Below are 21,046 nucleotides of genomic sequence, written 5' to 3'. Positions count from 1 at the left end.
ATGTACTCTATTCAGAGATTGGGTTTCTAGCTGAACAGTTGTACGAAAGTATACATTTGTATGGCTTGACTTCGCATTACAAAAGGAGAGACTAGCCACTCTATAAATATAAAAGTGACAACTGATTGCCAACAAACAGTTAAATTTACCAAACAAGTTACTTTTTCGTTTATCTTATCTTCTAATCTACTATTGTGGCACGATGTATGCTTCAATTAAAGAGTAAATTATTGACTTCATGCCATCGCATGCCAGGCACAATGTAGTGAATGAGCACTTTTTAATTGTTGTTCCTTGTTGTGAAGTAACCGTGAGTGTTTGTCCCTTGAGTTCTGTTTCAATATTCTTTCTTAAGATAATTGCTTACAATTTTTAATTATATTTTGGTATTCTTATCAGCCATATCCTGATTACAAGCTGGTTGTTAGCCATGATGACTATATCTTAACTTCTAAGCTGCCAAGGGAGAGAACTTCTGTTGTGACGATACTAAGAAACCAGTTGATCGTGTATTTAGCACATATAATAGTTCTCTTTTTCATAGCAATTTCCCAGTACATATTGTCATATCAAATTGACCAAGTTATATGTTCACTGTTCAGTGATTTTGTTGCAAATCTGTACCAGTACTGTGTTATATCTCATGTGTATTTATACGTTATAATGTTATACAATCTCACACAAGCAGAACTGTAGTAAACATCTGCCTGCCGCTGATTTTATTAGCCAGCTTTAAAAAAACTGGTTTACTAATTTTTTATGCGTACTCATGTTACCTTGGCAGATTACTGGGTTAACGAACAACTCATACTTTGATGGAGCACATGAGGTTCGACATTATGTCAGGAAGCATTCGGATCTTGGTCGTATTGTGCTTGAAGTTGCTAAGGTATATAATGAATGTCATGAAGGATTGCTTTCTCTTAATCCCATATTGTGTGAGATACTAAATATATGTCCTAAAAACAACTTACGTCCAGAACTCACAAATTCCCCGCCAAGCAAACTGCTAGAAAACTTTTCAGAGGTGGACATGATGAAGATGATAGTGCTGATGCCGACACAAATGATGCTGATGTACCTCGGTAACTCCACTTTCTTCTCAGCCCTTTAGAGATGATATGACCATCTTCGTTCGGCTATTTTCCAGCACTGGTCTATACCGTAGATCGATGCATAAACAATTGCCTTAGAAAAACATAGTTTCGAAGGATAAAACTCAAGATTAGCAATGACAACTTAAATAGTCATCATAGCTAATGAACATCTTAGCTACCAAAAAACATGTTTACCCATCTAGAAACCTTTTCCCCCTGCTCAGTGCTCGCTGCCATATGATTACCAGGTTTGAGAATTCTTTCTCCAATAGAATTTGTAGGCTACAATAACCTAGCTCAAAGAATGTGAATTAATTTCCCTTTGTACTAAAGAATCACAAGTAGTTGTCTGTACTCCTAAACATGAATAAGTGCAGTAATTTTGTAGAAATTAAATCATGTGTCATTCTGTGCAGAAGATACTAATAGTACTACCACCACCGTGTTCTACTTCAACAACAAACTTCAGAAAAGATTAAGAGGTCAACATTTTAAAAATGAATGGACCTTTTTATAGACTGTTTTCAAATGCAGGTATGTAGAAACTCTGAATTTTATGTGCATTAGCTTCCCATGGTTCAGAAAACAATAACTATATTGACCAAAAGTTAAGAGCCACTTCCCACATGGTATGTAGTCTTACAGTCCAAACATCAATGTAGTTGTCCACAGATTGTTAGACCAATTCACAGTGGCAGATTAATTTAACTCTAATTGCCCTTTGTCAAGACCAGAGGTAGCCAAGTAATAACTAAACTCCCAGGAGACTACTTCCAAAAGGGACGGATGTCAGATAACCAAGTACTAAGAATTCAGCTAACCTTGGCAGGTGGTGCATGCCTATTATGAACTTGACAAGGGCTTCAACCTAGGCATTTTTCGGCCGAGTGGCTTCACACCAACCTCAAGGACATCGACGTCAAAGTACTCAACTGTAGCGATCTCTGTTCGACCTGTGAATTATTATTTGCGCAACGTGTAACTTGCAATTTGATAGTCAAACACAGTATTAGTAGCTTTTGATCGCCATTTTAGTAACAATATCTATGGTTAGACTTTTCTGACTGATAATCTATTGGAGTCTTTTCATTAAACGAACCTATGATGTCTAAGAAGAAAATAGTCACCTTAATTTTGGATAAGTGGTTAATGTGACAGGATGTGTAACTTGCAATCGGTGCTACTGAGAATATTTAGGCTTGTTTGGCGTTATGTTAGACTTACCATGATTAGTAACAAAACATGAAACCTATATTTGCAAATTTAACTCCAATGACTGGATTTACTTACCAGTTGCTTCTCGTTCTGTTTTCTTTGTCCCATTATTGAGAAGTACCATGTCACATTTCATTTTGTATGTGCCTTGAGAAATTTGAAGGGCTGGTAATTCTTTTCATTAGCAGTTTTATCCTTATGTTTCTCCTTTTGTCATTTACAAGTGGTATTTTGAATATGGATACAATATTACACATTTTTTGTTTTAAGAAAGAGATGTTAATCATGCCTTGAGTATAATGTTTTAGATTTTACACTGACCCACCTCCTTGCTCTATTGTGTATGTTTTTTCTGTTGCCCCCCTTTTATACAATTGTTTTTAGGTTAGTCTAAAATAGTACAATTCATGGAGATATTTTTGTTCCTTTCAACTCAGCTACGTCCTGTTGACTGTGATGTTAACGCCATGAACCGAGTAGCAGTTTATGCCCATGTGAATGCTTCAATGCCCCATTTGGGTATTGTGGGCAAATGATCGGATGAGGCATAACTTCGATGTAGCTTATTTGATTAGCTTATAATGGAACGGCGGGAAGACTTTGATCCACCACAACGCTTGGGATGTTGAGTTGCAATTTGGATCGACAATTATTTGACAACAACTAAAATACATTTTTTCTTGCTTTTGCTCGTGTGGTCTTTGTAAATTCAGGTGTCAGTGTTGGATTCAAATACCTTTTTTTAAAAAAAATAGAGGTTAGCATTCCACTAGAATATATGGTCACATGTGGCTACCTATTTCCTGCATTCAAAATGTAGTCACATGAGCAGTGATGAACTGATGATGCCATATGTGGCTACTTATTTCTTGCATTGAAAATGTGGAGCTAAAGTGTGTATGTTTTGTTACAGAAACGTTGGTGTTGTTGTGCTTCTTTTGCTAAAGCACTACCTTTTACGGTTAGCGACACTCAATCTTCGATCACCTGTACAAAACAAGATATGGCCTCCACACCAAGTGAGGACGCTGCTTTGCTTTCTCTTGTCTCTTTTCGTTATGTTATTACTGATCTATCGTCTGCTGGAGTGCCCTTTCATGTGTCTGACCAATTGACTTGAATTATATGCATCTCATGTTGATAGGGACGCCATAGTTACTTGGGTAAGAAAGAAGACTTGTGTGCCAATCATTAGGCTTCAGTCTAAGGATTCAGCTGAGGAGTTCCTCAAAAAGGACATGACCTTTGTTATTGGTCTATTCAAGAATTTTGAGGTACTGATGCGTTATGAAATGCTAGATGCGGAAAAAATGTATCGTTTTCAAGTTTTAGTTTGCTCGAAATGTAAAAACTTGTGGAATAAAGTAATAAACTTTGGCATATGTTCAATTTGTGCTCACTCATATCCAGTCCTCACTCATATCCATATTTTTGGCAGGGAGCAGACCATGAAGAATTTGTGAAGGCAGCAACCACAGACAACGAGGTACAGTTAAATTTATTCTCTTGCAAATTTGTTCTAGATCTTCACCTTTGCAGAGGCTTATGATTTTGAAGATATGGAATCTATGGTTGAAGAAATAGGCAGACATTCAAGACAAAGGTGCCAACATATTAGTGCTTTTATTTTGTTTCTTACCATAATCACATCACCTGGATGACTATTTTGGTTAAACATGTTTTTCCACGGCATTGCAGATAATGTTTATATATGTGATCTCAAACTTGACGTTCTTAAATTCACCAGCCTAGAGCATACATCTGGTGTACTGAGGTGCAACGCAATTAACTTAGCTCTGTGCATAAGGTGTGGTTTGGTGAATATTAGCTACATCTGTACTAAAGCATAGTGTCTTTGTATTCTCCAGTAATGTAAAGGTCCACAATGTGACGATTGAGACCTTGCTGGACGCTCCACTCACTGATGGCATAGTTCCAGGTATGATTTTTTTTCTAGGCTGAATGGACCTTTTTATTATTTATTTTCTTACAGCATAGATATTTGAATTCATTCTTGATGGTAGGCTGGTATTATTTAGTGATTTAGTTCTGAATGCAGCAAAAAACATCTTGATCTCTGAAGAAAACTGATTCTCCTTTTCCATTTCTTGTTGTACTTGGTAGCATCAAAACCTGAATAATATGCCCTAACTGTTGCCCCATATGCTTAACAAATAATCTGAACCACTCTTACTTTGTAACTCTTAAAATGCACTAGACAGCGATGTCAAGAAGTTTTTACTCATCCCACTAATTATCCGTTCTTGCTCCAAATTCATATTCAAACTTATGTATCAAGGACAACACCATAATTGTCAGCCATGAAGTTATCTCGCTGAAAAACAGATGGGACAGGTATAGCATTGCCTTTAGGAGGCTTACCACTTCTATCATCTTTCAGAGCCGCTCTTGCATTTGGGAGTGAGATGTCTGGCGGAATCTTAGACATCCATGTTGACCACCTCTAGATCCATGACTCTTCCAAGGGTATTTCTTTCAGACCTCACCGGCCATGGGGGTTACATAGAGGACGTGGTATCAACAGATGCTTGGAAAGTTTTCTGTCGCCAAATGGGAAACAAGATATTGTAGGCCTGGAGCCGCGAAACAACGACACCGCAAGACCGTACAACAGCTTCAGGTGAGCAGCCATCTATGAGCAGCCCTCCTGCCACCGAGGCCTGTGCTGGCAACGACGGAAGCCATTTGGCGGGATCTCAGCCAGATGCTACGCCATATGCTTCTACCAGCACAACATAGTGGATGAGTTCCGAAGCATTAGCAAGCCAGCAATGTGGATCACTACAACCAATTTCGATAAACCGAGCTGAACGTACCCTTGAGATGAAGGGCAGCCCCAATAATCTTCACGGGCACCCAGGCATGCAGCAAACTGCGAATGGTTTCAATGATGTTCCAGGTGCCAAACCAGACTCTTAACTACACTTGTACGGTTAATGTTCCATTTCTCATGACCATTTTAGTTCAAAGTTCATGACCTTTGTGTGTCTTTCTTTTTTCAGGACCAATGATGTTCCCACATGTGGCTCAACTGGTGGTGAATCAGATGCAGACACATACGGCTGATTGATAACGTTGTGTGTGTGCCGGGGGGGTCGTGTTGCCTTTGATCCGTCGCGCCTCAACCTGGGGCTGCAATTGTGAGCCTGTTGTGTAATTGCTTAAGTAGTTCTTAGGATGATAGTGTGCATAGATGTGTTGGGTGGATGCTGTAACAGCGGTGACCGGTGAGTTGCGATTCTGAATGTGTAGCAGAAAAACCACAGGCGAAATGAAACATCTGTATAGATTATCGAGGATTTTTTTAGCATGAAACCGTGCGAATCAGTTTTTCTATTGTCTGTATGGTTTATATATATACATCAAACTGACGGTGTTCCCGGACTACTTAATCTCTGCTACCAGTAACATGATTAGGAGTGACAAGAGAGGCCATGCTTGTTTAGAGCAAAATCAGCCATGCACCAAATAACAAGTGAGGTTGGTGCTTTCTATCTCAACTATGATGGTTTAATCCCAGCATCTTATCTTCATTAATACATAGTTAGATCCTTTAATATTTGGTGCATGGTTGATTTTTGTCACTCATTACCTAGATAAACTCACTTGTTATGATTGTTGAGTTATTTTTTGATAGCATCACTAAACAATGACATATCCGTGTATAAGTGTCCCGTTGCAACGCACGGGCATATACCTAGTAAATAATGAAGTGGCTAGTCTTAATGCCCAACTTAATACTAGCAAGAGTGAATTTGACAAGCTAAAATTTGCAAGGGATGCCTACACGATTGGTAGACACCCCATTAATTAAGGATGGTCTTGGCTTCAAGAGAGAACTCAAGAACGTAACAAGCCATAAGGCTTCCATCTCCGCCAAGGAGAAAGGGAAGGCCCCTATGGCTAGTAGTGCTAAAAAGAACCATGCCTTCATGTATCATGATAGGAGACATTCTATGAATGGTAATAGAAGTTATGATGCTTTTGATTCTCATGCCATGGTTGCTTCTAGTTCTTCTATTATGCATGATAGGAATTTAGCTAGGAGAAATGTTATTAATCACATGCCTAGAGGAAATGTTGTTCATGTTTCTAGGAAAATAATAAATGAACCTTCTACAATTTATCATGCTTGCAATGCTTCATTTGCGATTTGTAGAAAGGATAGGAAAGTGATTGCTAGGAAATTAGGGGCCAAATGTAAGGGAGACAAGACTTGCATTTGGGTCCCTAAGGCTATTGTGACTAACCTTGTAGGACCCAACATGAGTTGGGTACCTAAGACCCAAGCCTAAATTTGCCTTGCAGGTTTATGCATCCGGGGGCTCAAGCTGGATTATCGACAGCGGATGCACAAACCACATGACAGGGGAAAAGAGGATGTTCTCTTCCTACGTCAAGAACAAGGATCCCCAAGATTCAATCATATTCGGTGATGGGAACCAAGGCAAGGTGAAAGGGTTAGGAAAAATTGCTATTTCATCCGAGCACTCTATTTCTAATGTGTTCTTAGTTGAGTCGCTTGGATACAATTTGTTATCTGTAAGTCAACTATGTAAAATGGGATATAATTGTCTATTCACTAATGTAGATGTGTCTGTCTTTAGAAGAAGTGATGGTTCATTAGCTTTTAAAGGTGTATTAGACGACAAACTCTATTTAGTTTATTTTGCAAAAGAGGAGGCCGGTCTAGATGCATGCTTAATTGCTAAGACTAGCATGGGCTGGCTGTGGCATCGCCGCTTAGCACATGTGGGGATGAAGAACCTTCACAAGCTTCTAAAGGGAGAACACGTGATAGGTCTAACTAATGTTACTTTCGAAAAAGATAGACCTTGTGCAGCTTGTCAAGCAGGGAAACAGGTGGGAAGCTCTCATCACGCCAAAAATGTGATGACAACATCAAGACCCATGGAGTTACTTCATATGGACCTCTTCGGACCCGTCGCCTATCTAAGCATAGGAGGAAGTAAGTATGGTCTTGTTATAGTTGATGATTTTCCCCGCTTCACTTGGGTATTCTTTTTGCAGGATAAATCTGAAACCCAAGGGACCCTCAAGCGCTTCCTAAGGAGAGCTCAAAACGAGTTTGAGCTCAAGGTGAAGAAGATAAGGAGCGACAATGGGTCCGAGTTCAAGAATCTTCAAGTGGAGGAGTATCTTGAGGAGGAAGGAATCAAGCACGAGTTCTCCGCTCCCTACACACCACAGCAAAATGGTGTGGTAGAGAGGAAGAACAGGACGCTTATAGACATGGCGAGGACGATGCTTGGAGAGTTCAAGACCCCCGAGCGCTTTTGGTCGGAAGCCGTGAACAAGACTTGCCACGCCATCAACCGGGTCTACCTCCATCGCCTCCTCAAGAAGACTTCGTATGAGCTACTAACCGGTAACAAACCCAATGTTTCGTATTTCTGAGTTTTTGGGAGTAAATGCTACATTCTAGTGAAGAAGGGTAGGAATTCCAAATTTGCTCCCAAAGCGGTAGAAGGGTTTTTGTTAGGTTATGACTCAAATACAAAGGCGTATAGGGTCTTCAACAAATCATCGGGTTTGGTTGAAGTCTCTAGCGACGTTGTATTTGATGAGACTAATGGCTCTCCAAGAGAGCAAGTTGTTGATCTTGATGATATAGATGAAGAAGACGTTCCAACGGCCGCAATGCGCACCATGGCGATTGGAGATGTGAGGCCAATGGAACAAAAGGAGCAAGATCAACCTTCTTCCTCAACAATGGTGCATCCCCCAACTCAAGAAGATGAACAGGTTCATCAAGAGGAGGCGTGTGATCAAGGGGGAGCACAAGATGATCATGTAATGGAGGAAGAAGCACAACCGGCACCTCCAACCCAAGTTCGAGCGATGATTCAAAGGGATCATCCCGTCGACCAGATTTTGGGTGACATTAGCAAGGGAGTAACTACTCGGTCTCGATTAGTTAATTTTTGTGAGCATTACTCCTTCGTCTCTTCTATTGAGCCTTTCAGGGTAGAGGAGGCCTTGCTAGATCTGGACTGGGTATTGGCCATGCAGGAGGAGCTCAACAACTTCAAGAGAAATGAAGTTTGGACATTGGTGCCTCATCCCAAGCAAAATGTTGTGGGAACCAAGTGGGTGTTTCGCAACAAACAAGACGAGCACGGGGTGGTGACAAGGAACAAGGCTAGACTTGTGGCAAAAGGTTATGCCCAAGTCGCAGGTTTGGACTTTGAGGAGACTTTTGCTCCTGTGGCTAGGCTAGAGTCCATTCGCATTTTGCTAGCATATGCCGCTCACCATTCTTTCAGGTTGTTCCAAATGGATGTGAAGAGCGCTTTCCTCAACGGGCCAATCAAGGAGGAGGTGTACGTGGAGTAACCCCCTGGCTTCGAGGATGAACGGTACCCCGACCACGTGTGTAAGCTCTCTAAGGTGCTCTATGGACTTAAGCAAGCCTCAAGAGCATGGTATGAATGCCTTAGAGACTTTTAATTGCTAATGCTTTCAAGGTTGGGAAAGCCGATCCAACTCTTTTTACTAAGACTTGTGATGGTGATCTTTTTGTGTGCCAAATTTATGTAGATGATATAATATTTGGTTCTACTAATCAAAAGTCTTGTGAAGAGTTTAGCAGGGTGATGACTCAAAAGTTTGAGATGTCGATGATGGGCGAGTTAAGCTACTTCCTTGGATTCCAAGTGAGGCAACTCAAGGATGGGACCTTCATCTCCCAAACGAAGTACACGCAAGACTTGATCAAGCGGTTCGGGATGAAGGACGCCAAGCCCGCAAAGACTCCAATGGGAACTAACGGACACACCGACCTCAACAAAGGAGGTAAGTCCATTGATCAAAAAGCATACGGGTCTATGATAGGGTCTTTACTTTATTTATGTGCTAGTAGACCGGATATTATGCTTAGTGTATGCATGTGTGCTAGATTTCAATCTGATCCAAGGGAGTGTCACTTAGTGGCCGTGAAGCAAATTCTTAGATATTTAGTTGCTACGCCTTGCTTCGGGATCTGGTATCCAAAGGGGTCTACCTTTGACTTGATTGGATATTCAGACTCCGACTATGCTGGATGTAAGGTCGATAGGAAGAGTACATCAGGGACGTGCCAATTCTTAGGAAGGTCCCTGGTGTCATGGAGTTCTAAGAAACAAACTTCTGTTGCCCTATCCACCGCTGAGGCCGAGTACGTTGCCGCAGGACAGTGTTGCGCGCAACTACTTTGGATGAGGCAAACCCTCCAGGACTTTGGCTACACTCTGAGCAAAGTCCCACTCCTATGTGATAATGAGAGTGCTATCTGCATGGCGGATAATCCTGTTGAACACAGCCGCACAAAGCACGTAGACATCCGGTATCACTTTTTGAGAGACCACCAGCAAAAGGGGGATATCGAAGTGTTTCATGTTAGCACCGAGAACCAGCTAGCCGATATCTTTACTAAGCCTTTAGATGAGCAGACCTTTTGCAAGTTGCGTAGTGAGCTAAATGTCTTAGATTCGCGGAACCTGGATTGATTTATAGCATACATGTGTTTATGCCTTGGTCATGTTCCTTAATACATTTTGTTGTTTATTTATGGTGCTCAAGTTGTATAAGCACTCCCCGGACCTCACAAGTCCATTTGCAAGTGATGCACAAATTTAGGGGGAGATGTGCTACAACTTGACCCTTTGAGACTAACTGTATGCTTGAGTTTGCTTAATTTAGTCTCAAAGGAGGTTTGAAAGGGAAAAGGTGGACTTGGACCATGCAAGACTTCCACTGCACTCCAATGAAAGAGTAACTAACTCCAAGTTCATCTCCATGCTCTTATTGCCTTTTTACTCTTAGTTGAAGATTTTGGTGAGGCAATGGGGTTAAAGGGCCAAGATTGATCCCGTTTTGGTGCTTGATGCCAAAGGGGGAGAAAATAAGGCCAAAGCAAGAAATGGATCAGCTACCACTTGAGAATTTTGAAAATAGTAGAATAGAGCTTTTGGTTTGTCAAAAAACTCTTATTGTCTCTTATTGTCAAAAGATGGCCTCTTGTGGGGAGAATGGCTTAATTATGGGAAAAAGGGGGAGTTTTTGAATCCTTGATCAATTTCTCATGAAATATCTCTCTTTATGTTTCAACATGTGTGTTTGACTTAGAGATAGGAAATTGAGTTTGATTTGCAAAAACAAACCAAGTGGTGGCAAAGAATGATCCATATATGTCAAATTTGAATCAAAACAATTTTGAGTTCTTATTTGAAGTGATTTTGCACTTGTTCTACTTGCTTTATGTTGTGTTGGCATAAATCACCAAAAAGGGGGAGATTGAAAGGGAAATGTGCCCTTGGGCCATTTCTATGTATTTTGGTGATTTAGTGTCCAACACAAGTGCCTAAGTGTTAAATGGTGGACAAAGTACAAATCAAGTATAAAGGTATGTTTCTCAGACTTAGTACATTGTTTTAGAGACTAATGTATTGTGTCTAAGTGCTGGAAACAGGAAAAATCAAGTTGAAACTAAGGATGGCTTTGTTCAGCCAAAGTCAGCTCTGTCTCGGTGCACCGGACTGTCCGGTGGTGCACCGGACAGTGTCCGGTGCGCCAGGCTGACTCAGGCGAACTTGCTGCTCTCGGGAAGTGATTAACGGCGTACGGCTATAATTCACCGGACTGTCCGGTGTGCACCGGACTGTCCGGTGAGCCAATGGTCGGCCGGGCCAACGGTCGGTCGCGCGATCCGCGCGAGACACGTGGCCGAGCCAACGGTCGGAAGGGGGGGCACTGGACTGTCCGGTGTGCACCGGACAGTGTCCGGTGCGCCAACGGCTCCAAAGTGCCAACGGTCGGCTTCGCCAAATAAGGAAGGAGATCCGCACCGGACAGTGTCCGGTGGTGCACCGGACTGTCCGGTGCGCCAGGCGACAGAAGGCAAGAATTGCCTTCCTGGAATGCACTCAACGGCTCCTAGCTGCCTTGGGGCTATAAAAGGGACCCCTAGGCGCATGGAGGAGTATACCAAGCATTCTCAAAGCATTCCTAAACACCAAGACTTCGATTCCGCGCATTTGATTCCTTGCAATAGCAATTAGAGCTCCATTTGAGTTGTGAACTCGCTGAGTTGTGTTGTGAGCTCTTGTTGCGACTTGTGTGCGTGTTGTCGCTCTTATTTTGTGTCTTGTGTGCGTTGCTCGTTTCTCCCTTACTCCGTGCTTCTTTGTGAACATCAAAGTGTAAGGGCGAGAGGCTCCAAGTTGTGGAGATTCCTCGCAAACGGGATATAGTAAAGCAAAGCAAAACACCGTGGTATTCAAGTGGGTCTTTGGACCGCTTGAGAGGGGTTGATTGCAACCCTCGTCCGTTGGGACACCACAACGTGGAGTAGGCAAGTGTTGAACTTGGCCGAACCACGGGATAAACCACTGTGTCTATCTATGATTGATCGTCTTGTGGTTATCGTGTCTTGCAAAGACTCTTCTCTAGCCATTTGGCTTAATTGTGCTAACTCCTAATCAAGTTTTGTGGATTAAGTTTCAAGTTTTTACAGGATCACCTATTCACCCCCCCTCTAGGTGCTCTCAGTACTGCATTTGTATGACTGGCGAAACCTAACGAGCAGCTATGCACCAGGGGAGTCTTTGTAAAGGCTATGTAGTGATACCCTGTCAGGCCACCTAGGTAGTGGTCAATGGGGATTAGCTTTCCCCTGGCAAAAAGGGAATCATGACTCGTCGGTAAAGTGTGCGACCTCTGCAGAGGATTAGAAACTGATATATCAGTCGTGCTCATGGTTATGAGCAGCCTTGGGATCCTCTTTGATTAGAGATACAGATGGTTCGAGATACAATGGTTTTATTTATGGTTTTGGTTCGATGATGATAATGATGTTCCTCGATGAGAAAATGGTTCACGGGTTGGTTATTGCTAAAACTTGGCTCCCACTAATAATAAATACATGACCAACTAAAAGCAACTGCTTGAGCTTAACCCCACATAAAGCTTGTCCACCTCAGCCAAACGGGACATTTGCTGAGTACGTTGATGTGTACTCACCCTTGCTTTCACAAAACACCAGGTTGCCTTTGGTGCAATCTATGCTCAGGTAAAGAAGAAGGCGCCGAGGTAGATCTCCAAGAGTTCCAGGACTTCGGCGAGTTCGAGTATTAGGCTAGCGACTTCCCCCAGTCAGCTGCCTGTGGTGGGTTTATTTACGTTGGGTACGTTTCTATTCTGTGTACTTTGATTATATTATGTAAATGACTCTAGTCTTTCATATTATTACTTACTCTTTATTGTTATTCGAAGCATTGTGCTATGATGAGTCATTTATGTAATCATTGTGTACGTGAATTTCTGATCCTGGCACGTACATGGTTCGCATTCGGTTTACCTTCCAAAACCGGGTGTGACAGTGCCGCGTCAAACATGTCGTAGAACGCCTTTGCAGTTGGCTCTGGCTCGTCATCCGTACATCCTCCGACGTATTGTGCCTCGTGATAGTCGTTCAACATATCCTCTACCCCCGCATCGGCATCATAATGCTCGACGTGTTGTCTCAGCACCTCCTCTCTCGTACGATGCGCTTCACCATGAAATATCCACCGAGTATAGCCCGGCGTAAATCCATTCTTCCAAATATGTTCTACCATGGACTTCTTTGATTTTCTTTTCCGATTGGCACATTTGCTGCACGGGCATGGGACTAGACTCACTCCTTTAGCAGCTTCGCCATACGCTCGTTCCACGAAACCATCGGTCTTTCTAATCCATTCAGGGGTGACATCATTTCTTCCTACACGGTCCGTGTAAATCCACTCACGGTTCTCGATCCTCTAAAAAATTAACAGAAGCCTATCAAAAAAAATTCGACAGCACCTCCCCTGCACGGGGAGGTGTCCAAAACCTGCAAATAAAAGCAGCAACACGATGGTTGACATCCACGCATATATCAACAGCACGATGGCCGACAATCACATCTACATATATTCATTCCATGATAGATACACTACCGGAATCAATCGCTTTGCCAAGTGCCTGAAGCACTCGGCGAAGCCTTAAAAACACTCGGCAAACAGTGCATCGGCAAAGCCTTCTTTGCCGAGTGCTTTTTCTCGGGCACTCGGCAAAGCGGTTTGCCGAGTGCCAGAGAGCACTCAGCAAAGAAAAGCAGCCGTTACGGCGCCGGGTGACGGAGACGGCGGCTTTGCCGAGTGTCTGCCCGGCAGCACTCGGCAAAGAATCCATCTTTGCCGAGTGCCACTTGGGACACTCGGCAAAGAGCCCGCCAGGGAGGGTCCCCATGTCAGGCTCTTTGCCGAGTGTTCTGTGCGGCACTCGGCAAAGCTGACCTCTTTGCCGAGTGTCAACGACATAACACTCGGCAAAGAACCTAAACCGGTGCCCAGGTCTGTGCTCTTTGCCGAGTGTTATGACCCTGACACTCGGCAAAGCGCCTCTTTGCCGAGTGTTACACTCGGCAAAGTGACCAGTATATACCTTTTTTATTTGTTTTTTGTATTCCATCCACACAAACAGAAGATATCACATATATATCACATATATACATCACAGATATCATCACAAACATAAATAGCCAACACAAACATAAAACCGTCACCACAAACATAAATATCCATCACAAACATAAGTGTTCAACACAAGTATTAAACACAAACATAAGTCTCAAACGTCGCAAGCTCTCACATAAGTATCAAACACAAACATAAGTATTATACATAAGTTCTGAAGTCTAAAACAATGAAAACACAACACTCATGGAGGTGGGCGGTTTGACCGAGGCTGCGTTGGGCTGAACCCTTCCGGAGGGTTGTTGGATGCCGCCCCAGATTGGCCCTGCACAGAGAAGAGATTGCATGTGTTATACCAGATGCATTACAAAAATCTAACTACAATTTTGATACTCACAGGAGTGTGGAAGAGAGCAGGGTCAACTAGAGGGAACAATGGAGGTGGCGGAGCGATGCCCTGTGCGGCGCCAAGGCTCTGCATGTACTGGAACATCTCCGCCATCCTCTGATGATCTGCCCGGCGCTCCGCCGAGCGATCTACGACACACCATCATCCTCGCCTCCATCTCGTGATGTTCCCTCCTCTCTTCTTCTAGTTGGGTCTGTAATATTACAAGCCAACGTTATAGTAACTCAAAGAGTAGGTATATAACTCAAGGAAGGACGAGTTACAGAAGCACTAACCTTGAGTTGCTGTATGCGATGCTGTGAGCTGTCGTGCTGAGGTCGTATGGCTGGACTCGAGCATGTGCTCCTTGCTCTCACCTGAGACAGAGTGGGAGTGGAGGACGAGTTGATTGCCCCGTCGGCAATCCAGTACCGCCCATGTCTCTTGCCTCCTCCGACCCTCATGAGCACATCGGGGTCGATCGGCTCGGTGCTTGGATCATAGTCTGGGCCATGGACCTCCTGCGCCATGGCGGTGTAGTCATGGAGGCGGCTGTAGACGGCGGGGTTGGTGTAGGCCTCGGGCCCATCATCCGGGTTGTAGGTGACATCGGACGTCGCCTTACCCTTATGGGCCATAGCATAGGCCGAGAAGGTGGAGCAAGGCCTGCCACCATGTGACGCCGACTGCAACGAAAACCAACGAGATAGTTAGAAATAATATCTAACTTAGTGCTATATCTATACTACCTATTAAGAGTGTAATAGTAGTCTGCCTCCTGCCGTTCTGCCGTTCTGCCATCCTGCAACCTCAACCGTCCATTCCATTGTTCTGCAATTTCAACCGTTCGATCACCAACCGCTCGATCCCCCACCGCCGCCAGTCGTCCGATCCCACCGCCCGATCCCCGCCCCCGAGGTTGGAGATGCGAGGTCGTGCCCCCGCCCGCCCCCGCGCAACCGCCGCCATCCATCTCCCTCTCTGCCCTGCGTCCGCGATGCTCGCCACGGCGCTCGCTTCCCCGGTCCCCGGCGCCCGATCCCCGCCCCCAAGGTTGGAGATGCGAGGTCGTGCCCCCGCCCGCCCCCGCGCAACTGCCGCCATCCATCTCCCTCTCTGCCCTGCGTCCGCGATGCTCGCCACGGCGCTCGCTTCCCCGGACCCCGGCGCTCGCTTCCCCGGCCATCGTGGCGGAGTGGGTGCGGGGCCTGGGAGTCCGTGTCCTGCTAGATCCAGTTGACGCCGACTCATTGAGGCCCTCTGTAAACATCATCTTCGCCTGTCGTCGACGGGAGAAGCAGCAGTCGCCTCCAGGACACCGGCTGGCGCGGATGTTCCGCCCGAGCTCGCTGCTCTGCTCCACCTGCAACAGCACCGACGTCGCATCCTCATCCTACTACTCGTCTCCTGCAGGCGACGACCAAGGCTCGTCCAGCCGCGCACTGCTGGTCGTGAATGGCGCCATTGACAAGGACTTGTTTGTTGCCTCCTTGCGCCGCGACCTGTCGGCCGAACCAAGTCGATCTCCATTGTTGTCGACCACCTCAGCCATGGTGGTGTCAACGACGGAGGAGCAGGTGCATAGAGGGTTCGTGGTGGTAAAGCGGTCGTGAGACCCGTACAGCAACTTCCACTCCTCCATGGTGGCAATGATCGTGTAGCGGCAACTGCTGGGCACACCAAGGGGAAATGAATCTTGCAGTGTTTTCTTTCAACAATTCCTGTAGGCCAGTCAAAATGGAAGGTGTTATGAGGGTGATCACTTCGGGCAACGATTGCTTCGTAAATGTTGTGGGGTAAGTTTTTGCAGTACTGTAATATAGGCAAGTGCTATGTGGTCTTACTACAGTTTTGAATAGAAATCTGAACCTACGGGCCATTATTGTATTCAGTTTCGAATATGGAACATCTTAGGTTTTAAATTTAGTACCAATGCATCATTTCAGTTAAGAAAATGACAATTAAGTGCACAAGTGGGTGTTGTGGGTTGTCTGCCTTTTTTGTAACATTAGTATGAGTATCTCACTGGAGAAGAAGGTGGCGATCCCGCTGGTGTGCCTCGGTGACTCACGGCCGGTGGTGGATCTCTTCTACAGCTCCGTCACACCCGATGGTTACTTCCTCATCAGCGCCAGCAAGGGTAAGCGAATCCCCGACCTCCCCTCCCATGTGATAGTTACATTTTAGTTTCCTGATTGGTTCGGATCGGATTGGCATGGTGAACGAGTTATTTTGATGCGATGGATTGCTGTTAGCTATATGTGTTTAGGAGATGTTGGCTAGGATGCATGTATTTGAGTGTTGCAATTTCAATATATTTTCATGTGAATGTAAGAGTTAACTGGCAGTATAATTTGTACGATGATAGTCTCCTGATGCTTTCAACTATGTAGTTTGGTTGGTGTTGGGGCTCAATATTAGTAAACTACATATACTGTAGAAGTTGGACAGTGTTCTTTTGCTGCTCCAGTAAATACAACTACAAACCCATGTTGTGTAAGGTAACGCTATTATTGCCAGTTACTTAGAGTGCTGATTATTTAACCTGACGCATGTTTATTGGTTAGGTAGAAAACAATTGGCACTTGGCAGGATGTACCTTAATGGATAGGTAGGCCACATAATTGATTTATGGAGAACACAAGGCATTTTAACCATTATTTTTACTAATCCCACTCCTTGATTCCTGAGCAAGAGGAACTCATTAATTATTTGATTTATTTCATTGTGATTGTCCTGCTACATCCATATGCTTGTACATTGCTTTATGTTGCTACGTCAAAAATTCAAAATTATGTTTCTCCCAACATTCGGCTGCCAAAGTAGCTTCGAACAGATTATGGTTATGAAGGGTACTAATATTGAGTAATCTGTGTTGCTGGTGAGAAAGGGTGTTGTCTCTGGTATACATGTGACCATGTGATTATGTGTTGTTTCAATCTTAGATGTGCAGTATTCAACAATGTCTGACGAGTAATTGCCAAAGTGCTACTCTGTCCATGTTCGTTTTCCCCTACATTCCAATTGTTTTGGGGCAAAAATTTCTCTGAGATCTTGACTCTGTTTTCATAGATTTGGTGTGGTAGACCTCTTCTCGTAGAAGGCGGATTCTCATGCTGGAGGAAAAGGAGGGTGCTCCCAATCCGATGGAGCTCATTACCTTAGCAACAAGCCTGTGAATGGTCTGTCTCTTTTCCCTCTCCCATTTATTATTTTTCAGAACAACATTTTTGCACTGTCTGACTACTGATTGACTAACTGCTGCTCTCTGCCCAATAAGTTATTCAATTGGATTAGTAGGTTGCATCCAAGGTTATTCAATTGGATCAGTTAAGGTACTATGAATTGCTTCTCGTGTACGAGTTCATGGCCAAAGGGAGCTTGGAAAACCATCTATTCAGTGTGCATGCGAAGAAGAGCGTTGCAACATTGCAGTTCGTGGCCTGGCCACTCGTCAGGTTCTCGTGTACTGCTATATAATTAGCACAATACAATGCATCCAATTTATTTGCCTTCAGTTTAATTGAATAATGAAATTGACTATGGAGAATCTGAACATAGCATGATAGTTACATTGTTACCTGAGACAAATCACAAGACAAAATAGCAGCTTTGTTATTTGTTGCATTGACATGTTATTTTAATGTCAATTTACAATACACCAGTAACATCATATATGCTACCTTTTGGCATGTTCCCTTCATTTTATTAAAAAATACATATAACATAATAAGTACCTGTTTGTTCTAAAAATACTACTTCTGTAAATGAGAATATTATTTTTCCTTTTGGTAATAATGCAGGTTGATGATACTGAAGTCATCAGTTTTTTGCTGCAAACTGAAATAATTCCTTTGTGCTTGCGAACCATGGAGATGGGTAGTGAGCTATCCAAAACTGTATGTAGCTAGCCATATATTCTCATTCAAATATCATTATTTATCTCTTCTGCATAATACTGGCAAAGGTGTAATAGTTTTTTTAGTATTGATTTGTCACCTGAAGTTTATCTTGTGCATTACTACTTTGCCATCATCAGTTATCTCTAGACTATTCTTGTCATGTACCATCTTCTCTCTGATAAGCCAAATTTGTACAATTTATAAGCCTAAAAGGTGACTTATATAATATATACAAGGACCCTCAAGAGTTGTTTGGCAATTCAGTGACTGTCCTGGGTCCTGTTTTGGGGAGCTTCTGGTAGCTTTTGCTTCTCCAAAAGAAAAGCTAGAAGCTCCCCCCAAACAGCGCAGCTTCTTCAAGCTGGTAAAAGCTTCAAAAGCTGTATTTGTACTAAAAACAGTGAAGCTCCCTCAGAGCAGCTTCCCAGCTCTCCAAGAGATGCTTTTGGAGAAGCTACAGTTTCCCCAAACAGGGCCCTGCTCTGTTGAACACCCCCCCTTCCTGATACATATTTGAATACGAGTTTATAGTGTGTGTGGGGGGCATGTGTAAGTAGGGGGTAATGGGTTCTCTATAAAATGTCTTGACGTGGCCTCATTTTTTGTTCTTTTTCTCTCTTATTTTTGCAGAGATATTCGCCAGCATGATAACAACAAACAGGAATGGAGTGATGAGGAACTCAAGAAACTTTATGAAACCCATGAGAGGCTTCTTGATTTTGTTTCCTTATTCTGTTTTGTTCCAAGGGCTAAATACTTGCCCCTTGGTCCTACCAGGTATGTACTATGTATGTAACTATTAAAGGGTATTCATTTTCTAGATAAAGCTATTGTTGACTTGAAATCTTACTTTGTTGCTGAAATTGCCTAAGGAAAAACTTGACCAGCCAAGTAGGAACTAGGCGGCATTGTAGATAATAAGAAATACGCACCCAGGTTCGAGATAAAAAAAACTTGAACCTGGTTGGTGGGGGTGTACATCCATCAGTTTTTAAAGGCGTCGCCTAGGCGTCCAGGCTCTCAAGCAATCCGAGGCGCCTTGCTCGCCTACCTCGCCTAGGCGTCCAGGCGATGGCCAATTTCTTGTCTCGCCATACCGCCTTAAGAACCATGACATCCACACCACCCATCAACTGAGCTAGGATCAGTTTCTTGGTAAATAATGCCTAAGAACTAAATATTCAGTTCACCAGTCACAAATGGTTGTGATGTGCTTCACTGTCCACAAGCTCTGGTCCATGCTGTTGGAAGTATGCCTCGTGAGTCAAATGATTTTATAATTATTTCCTTTCTATGCTTCTGTTCTTATAGTCAAGTGTCCGTGCGTTGCGACGGCACGCAAATTATTCATGCACAATGATTACATAAAAACAAGTAACATATATTATGGATCACAATCTTATAAATTATACAAATCAATTTACAATCAAACGTGAATATACATTAAAATTCATACCAAAAGGACGGAAATAACAAGTGAGAGCAAAAATTCTGAATCTTTGTTTCTTATCCTAAACTCGAGTATTTGCAAATAAAATCACATATATCTAAAGCCAACTAAACACTGATGCGCTTAATAATCTTTTGTATTTTTTCTGGAATATTGTCATTACATTCATTCTCCTGGTACTTCATCAACTCTACCAAGAATTTGGTCCTCTGTACATTCGGTATAAGACAACATTAAATTAAGTAAAGACAATTAGTTATAGAAAAATGATATTGACCAAGAATTAGAACTACACAGTTACAGTGGAAATGCAGGGTAACCTTTAACCATTCCACGAGTGCATAAAGTTGATAACAATTAGTTCTAGATACCAATATGAACTATCTAAACCATGCAAGCACTACCAACTTTAAATCAACGTGGATGTATAGGTTTATCCCAAGCTAATATGTTTCTGATAGAAATGGTATGCTTTTTCTGTGCGAACTAATACTTATGGATAAAATAAAATAACGATGAAACAAAGTTCATGTTTGAGTGCATAAGGGTTCAAAAGGCTGAGAACAATCGTATGCAACTAATGCATGATCGTTTGCAGAGGCAGGCTGCATTGGAGGAGAGGACAAAAAGGTACTTTATGCAAAGGCTGACTTGGGAAAACAAGTACAGGGAGCGTGTACAATCTGCAATACAGAAGTGTAATGCTGGTGAGAAGAGACGATTGGGGCTGCTTGAATCTGAGAAAAGACGGGTACAGAGTAGGCTCTTGCAGATTCAACTTGCTGTGAAGACTGCCTCTAACCAGAGAAAATCTGAGAGGAGCAAGTTAAATGAGCAATTAGAAGAAAAGCTTCAGAAGGTATGCATTTCTGTGATGCAGCATCGATGTAATTGTTTTAGCTCTTTAACTTGTCTCAAACAAAAATTTCAGCATTTGGCGAGGCTATGCTTCACACCATTGGTTATATTTATGTCCAGCAAGCAGCAAGAGAACTCGGAAAAAGTAGAGTTTACATAGGTGTACCATTTATAGCTGAATGGGTTAGAGACAAAGGACACCACATTAAATCACAGGTTACTGCTGCTTCAGGTACTTTTCAAGGACACCCCTAATGTAATTATTTTATACCTTGAAGCATATGACATTTCAGTATTGGCTTTCCAAGTTTTAAACTTGTCTCAAACAAAAATTTCAGCATTTGGCGAGGCTATGCTTCACACCATTGGTTATATTTATGTTTGGCAAGCAGCAAGAGAACTCGGGAAAAGTAGAGTTTACATCTGGGGGTAGAGAGGTCAGGGAGACACAACAAAATCTCTATACAAAGATTTAACTTATGGTGGTGTGGTGAATCAACATAAGGTGGACGTATAAGACTGCATAGCTCTTACACTGGTGAATATCTTTCAGTGGATGGCATTCCATTGTAGGATCCAATCAGCAGTCAGAATTAACAAAACAAAGTAGACTGTAATGA

The 21,046-nt window shown here is 43.0% G+C and overlaps 1 protein-coding gene and 1 long non-coding RNA gene across 2 annotated transcripts; both read left to right on the top strand.

The window, feature by feature from the left end:
- The first annotated feature begins 4,812 nt into the window (after positions 1–4,812).
- Positions 4,813–5,625, top strand: LOC111589553 (uncharacterized). Its single transcript, XR_002748631.2, has 2 exons — positions 4,813–5,232; positions 5,336–5,625. It is a non-coding gene; the product is annotated as an uncharacterized lncRNA (long non-coding RNA).
- Positions 5,626–20,045: 14,420 nt separating this feature from the next.
- Positions 20,046–20,602, top strand: LOC111589523 (uncharacterized). The gene is made up of 2 exons (XM_023300334.1): positions 20,046–20,427; positions 20,500–20,602. Exons 1-2 carry the CDS (start codon positions 20,098–20,100, stop codon positions 20,584–20,586), a joined length of 417 nt encoding a protein of 138 aa, XP_023156102.1. The 5' UTR covers positions 20,046–20,097; the 3' UTR covers positions 20,587–20,602.
- Positions 20,603–21,046: the final 444 nt, after the last annotated feature.

Source organism: Zea mays, chromosome 6, assembly GCF_902167145.1.
Source record: "Zea mays cultivar B73 chromosome 6, Zm-B73-REFERENCE-NAM-5.0, whole genome shotgun sequence".
In the NCBI taxonomy this organism is placed as follows: Eukaryota; Viridiplantae; Streptophyta; class Magnoliopsida; order Poales; family Poaceae; genus Zea; species Zea mays.
This window is presented reverse-complemented; position numbering and strand designations above follow the sequence as displayed.